Here is an 18,467-nt window from a genome sequence, read left to right as displayed (position 1 = left end):
AATAGTGCTGCTATGAACATAGTTGAACAAATGCTTTTGTAGTATGATTGGGCATCTCTTGGGTATATTCCCAAGAGTGAAATTGCTGGGTCCTGAGATAGGTTGACTCCCAGTTTCCTGAGAAACTGCCACACTGATTTCCAAAGTGGATAGTCCATTCAAGCTGGAACATTAAGGGTATTTGTGTTTGATTGCTCTGATGAAGAACCTCAAGACTTTTCAGGGCTTGAAGCTGACAATTCAGAAAGGTTCTAGAACAGTCTTTTTATTCTAGTCTTTGTATTTGTGTCCATAGATGAATATACTGGAATGGTTAGAACTCTGTGGTTACTTCCAGCTGGTCCTCTTTTGTTTATGAGATCTTAGTTTCTGTAATTGTCAATGAATATGGTTTGAGGATGATACTGGATGTCATGACCTCTAGCATTGAAACCAGGGGTATTCTCTTAACTACACATTAGCATTAGCCTGGGAATATCTAGAAGTGCTGATGCTTCAACAATGTTAGAATTTCTGAAGGTAGGATACTGTATGACTAACTTTAAAAGCTTTACTAGTGATTTTATAGTTCGGTTGAGGCAGAGATCCACTTATCTTTTAGACTGAGAGATGGGTCTCTTACCTAATCCGTTTAGCCAACTCCCTCCTCCACTCATTCTCCCTCCCTTCCTCTCTCCCACTGTTTTGTGAACTACACCTTTGCTCTGTAGTTCCAACTGATCCCTCTGCCTCAGCCTCGAGGGAATGCAGGTTTCAGCGTGCACCTACCAGGTTCAGCTGTTCCTGCTTCTTTGGATGTATTTTGATCATGGGTGGATTCCTCTCACTTTCCTTGTAGGCTATTGTGAAAGAGTTGGAGCCCCCTGGGCACTCTGGAATTCAGTCTAAAATAATAAAGTAATCAATTCTAAGGGGCATTGTGCTGGCAAAAACTTTCATTTATGTCTTCTCCAGGCAAACCTCCAGCTTCTCCAGATTTCCAGGTCGAGAAATCTGAAGCTGAGGGACGGAGCTATGCTCACCCAGCAGATCCTTGAGTCTCTGACTGGAGAACTCCCAACCTTGATTCCTTTTAGTTACATAACCTCTGTGTGTATGAAGATTGTCTTAGCACAATGCCCATCAAATAGAGGAATTCTGAACATTCTTAGAAATCTCCCAGAAACATAAATCTTAGAGTAAGTCTTATGCTGGGGGCTGGCTTCTTTGTGCTTGAGTGCCTTTTATGTTCGTCCTGTTCTACAATCTCTGATGTAGCTCAAAATTGGTCACAGGGAGAATATTTACAATCTAGCATTTGCAAATGCTATAGATGAGGACTTTCTCTGATGGTATTTATTAGCATGACATTTCATTTATCTCTTAACAAAATTGTTGACAGAGGTTTCTGTCCTGCCTGGTCCACAGCCATTCAGTTCCAAAGAAACACACAGAGGTCTACAGTAATTATAAACTGGCTGGCCTATTAGCTCAGGCTTCTTATTAACTCTTATAACTTACATTAACCCATAATTCTTGTCTGTGTTAGTCATGTGGTTTGGTACCTTTATCAGTGAGGAGTTCTCATCTTGCTTCCTCTTTGTCTGGGTAATGCAGACTGACCTTCTTCTCAGAATTCTCCTTTTCTCTCGACCCCACCTATACTTCCTGCCTGGCTACTGTCCAATCAGCATTTTATTGAAACAATACAAGTGACAAATCTTTACAGGGTACAAGACCATTGACCCACAGTACAAAATGACCCATTTTCTTATGGACAGTAACAGGCCTCTCTATTCCCTCAGATTTGCTTTTGGAAGAAAGGGTGTCTTACTCTCTGGAATAACTTAAAAATCATGAGCCCTTTATTCCAAGGTGGCTTTTGGATGCTTGAAAGCAGCTGGGTTGCCTCTCAAGCCTTCCCTTTGTGAGCTCACATTAGTCCTTCAGTCCTTTCTCATGGGCTTTCCAGGTTGAGTAGTGTCTTTAACATGGATACAGTTGCAGAGTTTCCAAAGGAAAATAAAATTCTTTTAGTAACCATGTATGACCTTTTTAACAAAAAGTTCTGCATTTTCTTCATAGGTCCTCAGCACCATTTGATGCCTGTAATGAGTGGTGCTATCAAGTAGGGTTTGGTTTTGGGTGTGGCTGTTCACTGTAGCTCATGGTCTGTTTTTTTCCCCTCAAGCACAACTTGCTGCTAGAACTCTTGATGGACCCGAATTTGTCAGAGTCTCATCAAAACACTAGCTCTGGTTTCCGAAACAGATAATTTCCCCACTGCTGTTTTGTTTTCTATCAGAGGCTTTTAGTGTACGCCTTATCATTCAGCTATTTGTCTCTTGAGCACCGCAACTGTGTGGGGAATGACAGCTGTTTTAAGTCCAAGATCCCGTCAGACAGGTAACAAGTGAATTTGTTAAGACTCCTGCAGGTGACTGGCACTGAAATGGGCATGAGCAGCAGGAGTGGGGAGGGCAGAGCTGTCTTAGTTTTCAGAAATGCACCTTCTTACTCCGTGGCAGTCACGGGTTGCAAATGGGTCTGGAACTGAGTTCCGCTTATTATCCATCCCTTTGTCTCTCCACAGTAAAGAGGATGTGACCTTCCATTCACTGGATTTATGTAGGGGTCAGGGTCTTGAGAGTCAGACAGAGTCCTTTGATTTGGAAGCCATAAAGGATAAGACATGGCTTCACAGCTAACAATGAGAGAGTGATGTTAAGGATCATCCATCTTGAACAACAGTCCATTGACCTCTGAAGCATCACTAGACGGTTCCCATGGGCAGAAAGCCCTCTGAGGGTTCTTCTTGGTCTTGCTTGTTGCTCATTCATTAGGTTTGAGGTCTTTAGGAACAGTTATAATGACATTGCCATCTCTTGACAGGGGAAGGGTGGGTTGAAAGAGAGGTGCATGAGTGTTCAGGGTTGCCTGTCAGATGGTGAATTGGAAAAGAAGCAGTTGTCATGGTGATGGCAGGTTGCATCCCACCACCATGGAAACCAAACCTAAAAAACCGATGTTAAGGCTGAAAGTCACATGATGTATTTTGTTTTGTGTTATTTTTTAAAGAAAAAGGGGTTGGATTTTTATCAATTTGATTTTTTAAAAAGAGAAGATTGGAAGGTAAGGAAAAACCATGCCAAGGAAAGCAATGAGATCATGAAACAGGACAACGTAGAACACCAAGGGGCTTCCTTCTCACGTTTCTGTTTTCTTACAATTCAGTTTTCCTGCCACGGTGGGAGAGGAAGGTGACTATTCTGCAGAGTTTCTTACTTTCTGGCAGAGCTGTGCACTGGTAATTCATGCAGAGAAGCACAGAGTGTTAGCTCTCCTGTCCCGTGAGGGACCATGTGGGGCAACCTGAATGGATCTGCTCAGGACAGAGACAGAAACCAAAAGCAAGGTTTGAGGAAGACTGTGGAAATGGAGCCAAGCACACGGCTTATTCTAGAACTGACTTATGCTTATTATCCATCCCTTTGTCTCTCCAAACGAGGAAGGATGTGATCTTCCTTTCAGTGGTCCATACTCTGGTGCACCTTGCTATCTCTTACTATCTTGTGACATCTGTAGTTTGGGGTTGGTGGATGTTAGTGCCTTGCTTAGTTGATCCATTCTAGAAGTTTCTCTGTTAGTCACAAGGTCTGGAAACAACCCAGGATAAATTATACTTAGGCTATAGGCTCGCAACATTCCAACCTCCCCACAGCCACTGAAGTTCTATTTTGTCGATTAGCCATGCAAAAGGCTCAGTGTAAGGCATAGTTTCTGTCTGTTTTCCACCATCCCTTTGGGCTGTTCCATCTCGCCATGCTTGGCAGAGGAATGAATGCTCAGAAATCCAAATGGAGCCTCTAGTCCTAAGCTTTCACACCAGAGTTGACCTCTTACCCCAGGCCCTCTCGTCTCACAGGCAGGGGCAACTTGCTGTGAGACCTTAGAAAGCCTTGTTGAGGTCTCCCACTTCCCCTGTCTTTCACTTGCACCATGACTGGGGAAAAAAAGTGGTGAGATCCCCCATAAAGGCCGCTGACCCCAGGCCTGCTTCAACAGGTGTGAATCGCTCTTTCAGATGGAAGGGCTGAAAGCTTGCCTTCATGGCATTTGCAGACAGGCTAGACAGTCGAGAGTCCTACAGGGTCTGGGGAAGGGTGAGGATGATCGGAACAGGTGGAAACACACTCTGTTTACGCGATGGCCACAGTGACGCCTGTGTCTGTGGTTTAGGCACAGGTCCTGCCTCTTCACTATTATTCATTCCTACAGGACAGATGGGTCTTTCTCTGCGGCCTCAGGCAAAGTGGATGTGAGCTCACTTGAATGATCTCACTGTATCTCCAACAGGGTCTGTAGGAGTTGGAGCCGGACTTCTGTGGTCGTTGAACCCCTCCTGTTCTTAGCTCTAGCCTTGGGTGTGATTAATGTCCCTTCTAATCACTGGGAGAGATTGCATCAGAGCCATCAGCTTCATAAATCCTCCTCTGGGGACTGCTATTTGGAAGAGCTCTCCATATTCCCAGGAGGTCCTAGGCCAAATGTCTTTGCTTTCTTCCCGGAGGCCCATTACCATAATTCTCTTTTAAATTTTTTACTGGGGTAGATGTCTTTGGTGTCAGATCATAGCTGCAGCCAGCCAGCTCCCTTCTGGAGGTTGTGACCACAAACAGATGCTTCCCTCAAAGCCTTGAACCACAGAGGACACTTAAGAAGAGAGTTAGTAGGATTGTAAAAGTGACTGGGATTTGTTTAGGGGCTTTGTGTTCCTGTGCCATTAGGGTCTTTGTGTTCCTGTGCCATTTCAGGTGCTGGTCCTTTTTGTCTTTCTAGTTTCTTCTGTGGAACTGGAAGGTGGTGAGTGCTGTGTTGGGTCAGCTTTTGCAGCGAGAGCCTTGATTCTTGTTCCTCACTGCCAACTTTCATTTTCTCCATTGCTCTCTAGGTCCAAGACAAGATTCTGAAATTTTTTTTTTGGTCACATAAATATCTTGAAGAGCTGTCGTTTACAATTTATTATGTGTTTACAGTGTCTCTTTGGCATGGATCTTCTGACAGAATCACAGAAGGGACAGGCTCGTTACCAGCTCCTGCCCTTGAGTCGACGATTACATATTATTGCATTTATGTCCCGCTGAGGAGGAATGGGCATGTGCAAGGAAAGACATGGAAACCATTGTGGGAGGCTTTCACATTTCTTCACACCACACATCTCTAAACAAGGAGGCTGAGGGAAAATAGGATTCAGACCTTCTTGCAGGCAATTGTCCTGGGTCTGAGGCTGGCGGTAGGGATGGCTAATGGAGGTCGAGACCTATCTCCTGGGAGACAGTGAGCATTTGTAGAGCATCTCCAGAATTCTGGTGAGTGCCAGAGTGGCCACGTTCTTGTCCCTACAGACTGTTTTCTCCATTAGGCCTGGAACTCGAAGAGAACATAGTGTTACGTCAACCTGACTGTCCCTGGTGTTCCTCAGATCATATTCATTCACCTTATACATGGTGACAGAGGGACTGGGAGGGGACAGCTGAGAGCGGAGGGGTCTCAAAACACCTGGCCGTCATAGGAGGGTGTAGTTCCCTAAGATCCGCTACATTTGCCGCCTTCATCCTAGGTCTTTCCCGGGCCCGTGTCTGCAGGTGTGATGCTGAGATGTTGGCTTGGATCAGGGTAGCACTGCTTGCAGGGCCGTGCAAGGCACAAGCTCACACCGGGTCCCTGGGGCTCTGTGGGCCAACAGAGCCAGTCCCACAGCAGCCCTGCGTCCACCCTCTCGCTTGCCCCAGCTTTCTCTGCTAAAGAAGGAGCTAAACAAATGGCAGGTGTGCAGGCCGAGCCACGCTGCTCAAATTAGCTGTGTTGCTAAGGAAACCAGTCAACTGGTTGAAGGAAGGAGCATTGGGTAAAAGGGATAAATCAATAAGCGAACCTATTTTTATCATTTCCCTAATGATTGTCTTGAAGCTGCTAGACAGGGAAGGGGAAGAGAGAGCCATGGCGACACCAGTCCTCATTAGCGGCTTGGAGGGAGTGAGTAGCTAAGGGGTGTTGGGGAAGGGCGCCAGGAAAGTTTATGAAGTGAGACCCCTAGCGAGCAGACAGTGCGGTGGACGGGCAGCATCTTTGCAGGCTGGATGCTCTTTTCTGGTCATTTCCTTCTTTGGCTTGGTCTGGGCCTTTGTTCTCGCGCATTTGATCTTCCAAGGCTCTTGCCTAGCCTTCCCCATCCTCGTCTTTATACTCAGGTTGATGTGGACTTGGGTACGGGTTGGATTTTTCTCCCCCCGGAATACATATAGCTATTATTGATTTTATGATTATAAGTTAATACATGCTCATTATAACAGTCAGACAATGGATAAAGGAGTGAAGAAAAAAGTGAAAATAACCCTATTACTCAGAGAAAACTCATTATCCTCCTAGCAAAGCGGGCGCCTCCCTCCCCCCACCTTCTCTCTCCTTTTGTAACATTAAAGAGAATGTCTGTGCGTGCTGGCTCCCTTTCTTTTTCTTTTTTGATAGATAATGTATGCCCACAGCACACAGTACAAAAGTTCAGATGGGAATACTGTGGAGAGAGAATATGGGACTATATATATATATCAATATATATATATCAATTATATATATATATTGATATTGCAGGATCTTGTGTCCCTATGATATCCATGTATTGATTAGTCACTTATTAATTAAATAGCAATCATTACATACCCACTATTTCCAAACACAGTGTAGGCCACCGGGGACAGGCCTGTGTGGGACAGGCAAAGTCTCTGCCCTCGGTCTCCCAAGCCTTTCTGCTTCATTGGCTCCATTGTTTCGAGTCTTTAGAATACAGTCTAGACTCCATGGTGGACATTCTCCAAATTATGCTTCATGCCAAGCCCAGAGCATAATGGGAGCCACTGAATTCCTAGGCAGAATGAGAGTTCTGTGCAGACACACTTGCATGCCATCACTCTCCTTTTGGCATGTGACGGCCATGAAGGGAGCTGCTCTTTGCTGCCCTGGTGACATGTAGCTCCCTTTCATCTCTCCAAGTCACGTCTTTTGCCTTGCCTGGGAGGCGCATGAGTTCAAACTGTGGGTTGTTATCTGCAGTTCAGGGTCTTCTCTTGGAGATGAACCAGAACCTTTGCTATTGGGCTTGGTGTCTGCTGGCAAGAGGAAAGGAGTCACCGTGCAGAGATGGGGGTGCATAAGGTCCTGAACTGAGCAGAGGGAGGGAAAGCCTGCTTGCACTTCCTCCTCCACTGAACATTGCTTGAGCTCCTGCTCTGTACTAGAATCTCTGCTGAGCCCAGCCTACAGAGAGTTAAATGAAACACCTGCTTTCAAGATAGAGTTTCTTGGAGGAGATAAATAGAAGATACAAAAAAAAAATGAGCAATGCAAAGAAAATGAGGCATAAGGGAAAATGTCACCAGGGGAAGTGTTAGCATGTGCTCAGAATAGAGAAAAAAGATTACCCCAAGTGGTGGTGGACATCAATGGACATCAGTGTCTGTTCTTCTGTTCTTTATATTTTCTTCAAGAAGGGAAGTGGAAAAGAAGCTAGAGAAAAGAGATGTAACCCCGTGGCTGGGACCCTGCCCCCACCCTGTATGCCATCCTGCTTGCTTCCCCTCAATTTTCTGGTGCCTCGCCTTTCTCTCACTTAACCCCCAGAAACTCCCAGAAGCTTCACACCTTTGCCTCTCTTGACCTATACCACAGCCTTATGTCATATTCTTTATCCTTCCAGCTGAGTTCCTGGTGAGGTTTAAGTCTGGAAGACCTAGAGAGGCAGGTTGTAAGCATTTGAACAGTTCCCAGCAATATACGCCAAACTAGCTGCACACAGCTGCTCTGAATGGGTCTTTTGACACCTGACAGTAGGCAGACGATTTGGCTGGGGGAGGAAGTGGGTTTATGATTGCTTTTGAGGTTTCTTCATTTCCCCCAGCACCTATGAATTCCCAGATTCCCACCTGTACTGGCTGGTTTTATGTTAACATGTCACAGCTAAAGTCACCTAAGTGGAGGGAGCTTCAAAACAAAGCCTCCCCAAGACCAGGCTGCAGACAAGCCTGTAGGGCATTTTCTTCATTAGTGATTCACGGGGAAGGGTCAGCCCATTGTGGGTGGGGCCATCCCTGGGCTGATGGGTCTGGGTCTATAAGAAAGCAGGCCAAGCAAGCTATGGTAAGCAAGCCAGGAAGCAGTCACTGCTCCAGGGCCTCTGCATCAGCTCATGCCTCCAGGATCCTGCCCTGTCCGAGTTCCTGTCCTGACTCCCTTCAGTGGTGGACTATGCCATGGAAGGGTAAGCCTAATAAACCCTTTCCTCCCCGACTTGCTTTTGCTCAGGGCGTTTCATCTCTGCAACTGAAGCCCCAACTAAGAGACCACCTTCTGATTCTAGTATTTGGGGCCGTGGATAGCACCAAGCTTTGAGACTTCATGACTTAACCAGTCACAGACAATTTTACTCATCAGTCTCTGAGGTCGAGAGTCATTCTTCTGTAATATCGTGACATGCCCGTACCTTTTCCAGGCCGGTCTTGTGTCCCTAACACAAATATCTGATCTGGACAGTGAAACTTAAAGGCCCTAGCAAGGAAGTGCAGATGGAGTCTGCCTGGCTGAGGAGAGGCAGGCGTGGAAGTGAGAGTGATTAGTGGGGCCAGCGTTCTAAGTGGGGATCAGCGGGAAGAACATCCTGAGAAACGTGTACCTGCTGAGCTGTCTTAGCAGCCTGGTTGATAGCTCCGGCACTTTCAGTTGTTGGTTTTCCTTCCCAGCCTTCCAGTGGAAGAATGCACAACCCCCTGTCCAGACCATTCCAGACCCAGTGGATCCACAAGAGGCAGAGATTTATACCGCTTGAGTGAGAAAGTGATCTTTCCCAGGAAACTCTTGAGTCCACGGAGGTCTGAGTAGGTCTCAGAGCTTGCACAGGGCACTTCTAACCATGGGCAATAGCCAAGTGAGCCCAGTGGTTTTGTGAACAACTTTATTAATAGCATTGGTGTGTGTGTTACATGGAAGAGACAATGAATATATCACTCAACTCAGAGATACCAGCCCCTCCTCAACATGCAGTGGTCAGTGAGACCTACTGTTTTTCATCAGGGTTCCTAACAATGTTCCGGTGAGCGCCATTCCCAAGAGATGCTCTGAACAAAGGATTGCTTTGGTGAAGCAAGTTTGGAGTGTGCTGTGTCCTGCTCCCCACCTCACTGTGTGTGCAGTCACACACTGTGTACAGTAGCATTAAAGGCTCCAAGCCGTCCTGCTGGGAAGGAACCTACTTAACTTTACTTAACCCAGGCTTCCCTCATTTATTTGATTGCAAGTTTCTGTACCACGAGTATTTTGTGACCTACATTGTAGAAACAGCACCCCAGATGCCCTCAGCTTCTGTAGCCATTCATCAATGCTGTGTTGGCACGCTGTCAGTTTCCTTTCTGGACCGATTTCCTAGGCAAGGTCAGAAATTCCTCAACCACCACTTTTGCCTCGCTGTCGCCTGATTGGTCTGGGAATTTCAGGCACCAGCACCAGGCCCAGGATAGCTTGACCTGCTCTAGAGTCTTGTGGGATACTGGACCCTGTGTTAGTCCTTTGCTACTCTATATGCAAGGCTCTAGGTAGGGTCAGCTATGTGACAGAAGTGTTCTCCTTCTGATCCTTGTGCTCTGGTGGTCTGGCCAGGGTTTGTGCTGGGTGGACACTTGTCCTAAGACAGCGGGTGTGGTGTGCATGCTAGTGTGCCTGCAGCATGTTTGGCTCTCAGGGGTTGCCCTTAAATTCCAGACTTTGAAGCAGATAAAACACCTAGTAGTACTAATGGAGCCATGCAGTGGCTCCCCTGTAGCGGTGAGGGCTTCAGGAAGCGCCATAGAATCTGGGGCAGGAGTCCATCCAACAAGGCTCATCCATTTTCCAGATCAGGTGGCAGAACATGAGGAAGCAGAGGATCTCGGGGTTGGGGGTGCTGTGTGAGAACTGGAGATGTGTGGGAAGGAAGACTGCCAGCTGTGGGAGACTGCCTGTGACTCAGGGGTGCATGGAAATGGGGGAGAGATGGTACTACCGAATGTGGTGGACTAGAAGATTCATCTTCTCTCTAGCCTCCTGTGCTAGCCCTACAACCAGAGCAACTGGAGGGCACACATGGCCTTTACCTGCAGGATGCTCTGGTCTCTGCCCCTCCCCAAAGGTCACTGGGTGTTCATTTGATGGGATGGAAAGAGAGGCATGGGGGTGGGGGCTTTTTTATGATCTGGCTGCCTTCTGTATAGGAAAGAGGTGTTTCGGTTTTGTGTCTTACTCTGTGCGTTGACAGGAGAATGGTCTCCATCCTCTCCTCCTTGTCAGATGAGCCGTCCTTCTCTCTAGCTCGAGCTGTGGAATTTGCCAGAGAATAGGTTGGACTGCAAGGCTAGTGACACATCTGGCTTGCGTTGGTCATAGCGATAATTACAGAATGAAATCCCAATGTGCAGGATGACTGGGCCCTGGGAGGGAGCCCGGGTTTCCCTTTTCTAGCCATCGCCCCGCCTCCCCTGAGCTTGCAAAGTCCTTCTGCAGGAGTCAGGGTGCCTGCTTTGAATCATGTTTTTCAAAGAGGTGCAGAGAACACCTCACCTGTCTACAGAAAAACAGCAGGGGAAAGCTTGTATGTTTACTCAGTGGATTCGCAGTTTGGTTCATGCTATGCCCTTCTGAGCCCTATAAATGGCTTGGGAGACAATACAGTGAGACCAAGCGCTTCTCCTGACCCCAGGATGTGCTTTCTGTGTCAGATATTAAAACAGAAGGGGGCTCACATGGGATGGGGAATGGCTTCCTCTCCAGAGTTTCTTCTTTCCATCGGCTGATCGGAGGCTCTGGAGAGAGGGTGATTCTAGCTGTGATTCTGAGGGGGCGACAGGCAGCTACAGCCGGGTCTTTTGTGAGACTAAAGCTGGTTCTTCTGCCCAGGCACCTGAAGCATGGGAAGAGCAGGATCCTGTTACAAGGTTCCTCTTGCTTCTTCCTTCTTTCCCATCGATTTGAAGCCTGGTTAGTTACTGGATTTATATTTTATTTCATTCATCATTTGGGGGATTGAACATATGACCAGCTCTATTATTTACCACCTGCTTCCTTTCCTTGGAGAAAATGCTTTGTTTTCACAGACCAGCCCTAAATGATAATGCCTCTCATAGTAAGGGCCATGAGGTGTGCTGCCTGCCGGCTTGCTTGCGAATATAAATCATTCAGACTGCAAAGACCAATGGGAAGGAAGAAGTTTCTGTGTTTATGTATGTGACCATCTTGAAGGCCATATCTTCCCTTACATGAACTCGATCCTTAACTCCTCTTCTTCACGCCATTTGAGTACATGATCCTGGCCACCATCATTGCCAACTGCATTGTCTTGGCCCTGGAGCAGCATCTTCCTGAGGATGACAAGACGCCGATGTCCAGAAGGCTGGTATGTGCTGGCTTCCTTCTCCCTTTCTCCCCCTGGTCCCCTGACTCCACCCTACTTTCCACACTTTAATTCTCACACAGCTCTGCAAAACCTGTTCTTTACCAAGGGACAGTTAACAAGCAACCCCACTGGGACTCAAGAGGAAGAGGGCATTGCAAATACTTGTGTGTGCTCACATGGTAGTCAGGCAAGAAGAAGGGGCAGGCAGGAGGGCCATCGCTTCACGCCTCTTTCCTAAGGGACTGTTGAAGTGAGAAGGAAGAGGGAGGGTCACAGAGAAGGGAGGAAGATGCTGAAGGCTGAAAGTGTTGGTGTGGTGAACTTGCTAAATGCCGGCATCCTTCTTCTCCTAGAGGAACGAGTCAGACATCTAATGTATTCCTCCAGAAGAGAGCACACAAGTTATTTGAAGTCCAAACACATGGGCAAGTGGCCAGCCTAATGACCCAGGCATGAGAACTCTGAAGTTCCCAGCTAGTGGACAGACCTAATAATGAAGAAATAAAGAAAGAAACTCCTAGGCAACACTATGCCAGTGGGGACCTTCAGGAGAAAGATGTCTAGTCCCTAGGTGGGACACATCTGTCCATTTTTACAGCCATTTCCCTATTCTCTCTCTCTCTCTCTCTCTCTCTCTCTCTCTCTCTCTCTCTCTCTCTCTGTCTCTGTCTCTGTCTCTCTGTCTCTCTGTCTCTCTGTCTCTCTGTCTCTCTCTGTCTCTCTGTCTGTCTGTCTCTCTCTCTGTCTGTCTGTCTCTCTCTCTGTCTGTCTGTCTCTCTCTGTCTGTCTGTCTGTGTATTCCATGCACTTTCAGGTCATCTAGACCTTCAGTAACCTAAGCTGTACCTGTACGTAGGGCTGTCCACCATGGGTGCACAGGAGATAGTCAAGCTGTGCCTTTGCCTGTACCTGATAAGGAACAATCCTTTTATCGTTTCTCTGTTCTTCATCTTCACAGGAAAAGACAGAACCATATTTCATTGGGATCTTCTGCTTTGAAGCTGGGATCAAAATCGTGGCTCTAGGTTTCATCTTCCATAAGGGTTCATACCTCCGCAACGGCTGGAATGTCATGGACTTCATTGTGGTCCTCAGTGGGTGAGTCTCCTTCCTTCTTGCTCTTCTGTGTTTGTGCATGTGTGCATGCGTGTGTGAATGTTGAAAGGCTCATGGTGACATGAAGTAGCCAGTAGAAGAAATACGGAGTGGGCAGAGACCATGATATAAAGCATAAGCTAAAGAAAACGATCAAGGATGAGAGTCTCCATGTAGCTGTACCACAAAGAACCCATTTTCGGAGGTTCTGGATACATATGACATAAGGCAGGGACATGGGACTCTCAGGAATGCTTCTGGTTTTCTGTTGTGGTCTTGCTAGATTTCTCAATACCCAGTTTTCCAAAAAGGAGCCTTTTTAATGAAGCAAGTGGCTTGTTCTGGTCTGGCGAAGGGGTCATCCCAAGATATCAATCAACGGATGCAGCAAAAACGTCCAGTTTCTTTGGGCGATTGGAGAAGACTTGAATTATGTTTTCTGAACTAAAATAAAATTAACACACTGAGAACAGACTAAAATGATTCATAGATTTATTAATGGCATAAAATTGAATTACATCAAAATGCTTGATAAGTCATTCCTTAGAATTTAATATAGTGTATATTGGGACTGACCCAGTGTCAAAGGCATGTATAGGATGGTGACCCATGAAGGTGGATATTTGGCATATCACTCATTTGGGTATGAACATAGTTTGAGGATGATGGGTGGATCCAACACTGTAGGCAGCAAATGTGATGGACTTTATAGCATTGGGAATGTTGGTAATACTGTACAGGCTCCGTGGCTTGTGAGTCTTTGAGTCCATTGGTGTTTGCAGGGGGAAGAAACAAATCTGTGTAGGTATGATATCAAGTGTTTGGCACGGAAATTTCCAGACTTAGCTGCCTGGCTTGCTTAGCAGAGCTTCACGGGTCATTGAAGAGAGGGACTGTGTAGCCACCATTATGATGAATGAGTGTGAGGAAAAAGGAAATTTGTCGGGAGTTGTTGGGTAAGGGTAAAGTTTGAGAAGGTGAGCTTGGGAGCCATGTATCTCCCCACTGTCTTGTGTTATAGACCCAGTGTTTACATTTTTAGTTTTTAGGCCAATTGTGATTGAGCACAAGAGAAGTAGGTGAAGACCTAATGGTATAGAGTATAGTTTATAAGCAGTCAATCTCAGTAAAGGTAGTGGATGAATAGGACTGATTGATCATGTTGAAAAAGTATCTGCTGCCTTACAGAAGGATTTTCTGTAGGTCATTTTTCAAAAAATACTCTAATGGTACTTTTAAATATGACTTGGTATACATAGTACCACAGGAGTATATTGTCACCAAAAATGTAGCACATCTGAACAGTGTTTTAAATGTCTCTAAAATCCATAATATAAGCTATATTAGAATAATTCTAGGTAAGAACTTAAATCATGTTATAATTCCATTTGGAATAAAAGTGTTGTTGGTGTTGCTGTTGTTGTTGTTGTTGGTGGTGTGTGTGTGTATTTGCTGTTCAATGTTCTATGCACTGCAAACATTTAAAATTTCTGGTCTAAAGCCGGGTGGTGGTGGCACACGCCTTTAATCCCAGCACTTGGGAGGCAGAGGCAGGCGGATCTCTGTGAGTTCGAGACCAGCCTGGTCTACAGAGCTAGTTCCAGGACAGGCTCCAAAGCTACAGAGAAGCCCTGTCTCGAAAATCCAAAAAAAAAAAAAATTGGTCTAAGCCACTCATTTTCATTTTAAACTGTCACTTACTGATTTTTAAAAATACAGAAATATCAAAAGAGGAGAAAACCTTTTCACTGATTAAGAGCAATTTCTGATTTTTTTAATGGCATCTTCTCCCAGCTTTCTTGAAAGCTAAGAAATCTTTCTTTCAAATGTCTGTAATTTTGTTGCCTTTCTCAATATATGATGAGCATATCACGCATCCTTCCATACTTCTCTGAAATTTGGTGGTTACTGAACAGCACTTTGTTAAGTGGATGTACACAGTTTGCTTCTTGTTTCTGCTCGTTATTTGACACTTAGATTGCTTTCTGGGTTTTGCTATAATAATTATTAAAGATGCTCTAACATACATCTTTTGGATGTCACACTTTACTAGACAGTTTGACAGGTTGAAGTGCAGTCAGTTCTTTGTATCTTTGGCTTCCGAGCAGATCCAGTGAAGCGTGGATAGGAAATATTTAGGGAAAATGCATCTGTACTGAGCGCAAAAGGACTTTTTATCCTTATCACCATTCCCTAGGCAGTGTAGAATAACCAATATTTACATAGCATTTATGCTGCAGGGTCTTGTAGAGATGATTTAAAGCACCCAGGAAGGAAGATGTGCGTGCATACATTATATGTTAAAACATGACATCTTATATAATGTATGTGAGTGTGTGTAAATTTTTATATTCACAGAGTCTCAGAATCAGTCTTCTCCAGGTACCACAAGACAACTGTATTTAACAGGGGAATCTGGTGGTGCTGGTGATAGATGTGGGGTCTGTGGTGGGTGTGCGGAGGGGAAGGACCCTCGCCATTTGACCAGCCAAGGGAAGATTCATAGGGGCTTTAATGGAGCTGGCTGTCACACGGTTGAAGGAGCAGATTTATGGGAATCAGCAGGGTACTCTTGTTGTTACAGCCAAGAAGCCCTCAATTTCTCACCTACATGTCCAGGGAGTGCTAGAACTTCACAAGTCAACTGTCCTGTCTAAGCCGTCTGCTCAGCTCTCTGGGTGACCTTGAGAAGCTGCTACTTTCTAGTTGACCCAACAAGACTTTGCTCCTGATCCCATCCTACCATCGATCCGACATGTGGGAGTTTTTTTTCAGTTTACATGTTGATGGCTTCCAGGCAACGGGTTCACTGTGCACGTGACTGCGGAGGGATAGGGTTCTGACCCACGGCAGTGGAACTGTCTTACATCTGCACGTTCGTCTACTGCCTTACTTTGCTGCTAAGAGGCATATCGTCTCTGAAGCCAGCTCATGTTTAGAATCCTGCCACGGCAGAGCTGGATGGAGCTTTCTTCTCTCTCTCTTACTGGTGTATTAAACTACCGGGCACTTTACAATTATGGGGTCTTAATATCAGTTAAAGGTGTTGTACTAACTAGTGAGGCAGGTAGAACAGACCTCAGAGATGAGTTATCAGTACCCAGGGACGGTAAGCCCTTTGTTCACTGTCACCTGCTTTCTGGTGGCAGATGCTGGAGTTTAGATGATGCCTTCTGATGCAGAACTAATACCTTTTAAGCCCATTCCGTGCATCCCCTCTCTTGGCCACATAACCTTCCTTTTTTTTTCCTCCCATCTTGACACCTGCATCCAGAGTTATCCCTGCTGACAGCTCTTCCTTCCCACCTTGTCTTCAGGTGTCACCTCACATTCCACTCTTGTGCACAGGGGGAGTGACAGTGTTGGAGCATGACACAGTGCTTCAGGGCTGACACTGCACAGCATCTCAGCTCTCAGTTTTGGTGGGGGGTGGGGGCAGGAGGCGGGAGGGTGGGTGCGGTGGCATCAGACAGCTGGCTCAGCATGAGACCTGTCATCATCCTGTAGCTAAAAGACAAGTATGTAGGGGCACTGGAGTCACCATATTCTGTCTGCCACCCCTACCCTTTAGCATTCTTAGTTGAAGTTGTGCATGGCTTAGCGTCTGTTTATGTTGACTAGTTCATGTAATACCTATAAACCCATAAAAAGGGTTGTCTGAGTCCATTTTCTACTACAGAATATCAGACACTGAGTGTTTTCTAAGCAACCGATATTTATACCTTGTGTTTCTTGTGTCTGGAAAGTCTGAGAGCTGGCACTAGTGTCTGGTGAGGCCCTTCTAGTCCTGTCCACATAGAGTCAAGGACATCACATGCTAAAGAAGAGAGGGAAACTAACCCCACCCATCCTTTTATCAGAAGTGTGCTCCTGCTCTAACTAGTCATTCTGGTTATAATGGCCTTAATATACACTTTAAGGACGTACCCATAAGACCTAATCACTTCAGAAAGGTACCCCTCCACATGTTACCATGCTGCCTAAATTTCAACAGGGGCATTTTACAGGGGACATTTAAACAATAGTAGGAGTCTTTTCCTCATCTTCCAAAGGATGACACAGAGGCTCATAGAGGGCATGTTTCTAAACAGCAGACACCTTCTGCCTCTAAGTTCTGTCTTCAGCATTCTTCTTTCTCATACCATCCTCTTTCAAGGTACTGCAGAATGTGGGTTCCAGTGCTTCTTACTTGAAAATGGCCTTAATTGCGAATGTAGTAACATTGGCAATTTTTCTAGTGTGTTGTTGGAGCTTGTGTTATAATTGTTAGTTAATTTTGTTAATCTCTTAAAACTGTCCAGACTATAAAGTAAATGTTATCGTAGGCAAGTAGGTGTGCAAGCCCAGGGGAAGGTATGTGTGGAGTGCTGGGCTACTTGTCCTTCTTCACGCCTCCTGGAAGTTCGGGGCCAGATCTCTTGCAGCTAAGGGAGGCAGTTCAATATGAAAAACATGGGGTTTGAATCCAGACTGTGTATCTGGGTTCCTTCTCTGAGCGACACTACCCCTTGAGTTCAAAGATGCTAGTAGCTGTCCAGTGTAGCTGAAGAAGCTCCCTACTCTCTTTGTTTCCTTGGTACATGTTTTGGTTCCAGCCCAGTGGTGAGCTATGCTGTTCCTCTTGCACTTGGGCGATCTTTATTTTCAATTATGCTACAGTCCTGATGCTGTTACAGGGCTGCTCTTTGAGTTCAAAACCGCTCTCAATGGTTAGATTGTTGTCCCATTAAAAATGTTAGTTAGCTCAGCATACACTCTGGTATCATGGTGATAACCTGTGCTGTGGGCAATGGACCTGTAGTGTAAACACTGTAGTATGCATGAGTGTGTCTAAACCTTGTGCCTCTGCTAAGGTATTTGCAACCAGGCTCAGGCAGCCACTCGAGATATTGAAGAGACATTACTGAGTACTCAAAGTCCTGGGCACAATGTGAGGTGTGGGTGGGTTAGGCCAAGTATTCCTCGTCAGGACAGTGAGCCTACATGTCATAAGCATTCAGAAGAAGGGCGTCGTTCAAGACCAGCCTGGTCTACAAGAGCTAGTTCCAGGATAGGCTCCAAAACCACAGAGAGACCCTGTCTCAAAAAAAAAAAAAAAAACAACAAAAAACAACAACAAACAACAACAACAACAAAAAAGCAGGGCGTCATACTTGACTCTTGAATCCCAGGGAACGCTTCTTTAAGGAAATAAGATAAATGTCCTGAGGTGCACAAAGGTGTCACAGGAGACGGTGCATCTGTTTCCGGCCACCCAGACCCAAATAAGTACACAGAAACTATATTAATTACAGCACTGTTTGGCCAATAGCTTAGGTGTATTCTTAGCTAGCTCTTACGTCTTGCATTGACCCATTTCTATTAATCTGTGTATCACCATGAGACTGTGGCCTACCAGTAAGATTCCGGCATCTTTCTCCTTTGGCGGCTACATGGTGTCCCTTTGACTCTACCCTCCTTCTCCCTGCATTTACTTTAGTTTTCCTGCTTAGCTTTATTCTGCCCTGCCATAGGCCAAAGTAGCTTCTTTATCAACCAATGGTCCAGTGGTGATAAAACATACTCACAGCATACAGAAGGGAATCCCAAATCACAAAGGGATGGGCCATGTCAGGCTGACAAAGAAGAAGGGTTTTGCTGAGAAAAAAATTCTGAGTGCAAATGCTTAGGGGTAAGGACGCATGAGGAGACAGAAAGGCATCGCTGGGAAGTTTTTGAGTGGAGTAGTGAAGAGATACTTGTGGGGAGGTCAACAAGTCTGGTCTGTGCAGGAAAGCGTATACTTGAACCTGAGCAACAAGGGAGCCCTGAAGACTTGAAGCTGGGGGTGGAGTCCTCCTTAGAATCCTGTTCTGGTCATGCACAATTTTTTTTTAAAAACTTCTTTTACCCTGGGATCGCCTCTGAGGAAAGACATGGC

General features: G+C 45.8%; 1 protein-coding gene across 7 annotated transcripts in view; it reads left to right on the top strand.

The window, feature by feature from the left end:
• Positions 1-18,467, top strand: part of Cacna1e (calcium voltage-gated channel subunit alpha1 E) — a 470,658-nt gene that overhangs the window by 177,509 nt on the left and 274,682 nt on the right. For all 7 annotated transcript variants that reach the window (XM_075988277.1, XM_075988280.1, XM_075988276.1 and 4 more), the window contains exons 4-5: positions 11,347-11,452; positions 12,411-12,550. In XM_075988277.1, coding sequence (XP_075844392.1) covers positions 11,347-11,452; positions 12,411-12,550 — 246 coding nt within the window. The remainder of the gene's footprint in view (positions 1-11,346; positions 11,453-12,410; positions 12,551-18,467) is intronic.

This window comes from Microtus pennsylvanicus, chromosome 10 (assembly GCF_037038515.1).
Source record: "Microtus pennsylvanicus isolate mMicPen1 chromosome 10, mMicPen1.hap1, whole genome shotgun sequence".
NCBI classification, from domain to species: Eukaryota; Metazoa; Chordata; class Mammalia; order Rodentia; family Cricetidae; genus Microtus; species Microtus pennsylvanicus.
Note: the sequence above shows the minus strand (reverse complement) of the source record. Positions and strands in the feature narration are given on the sequence as shown.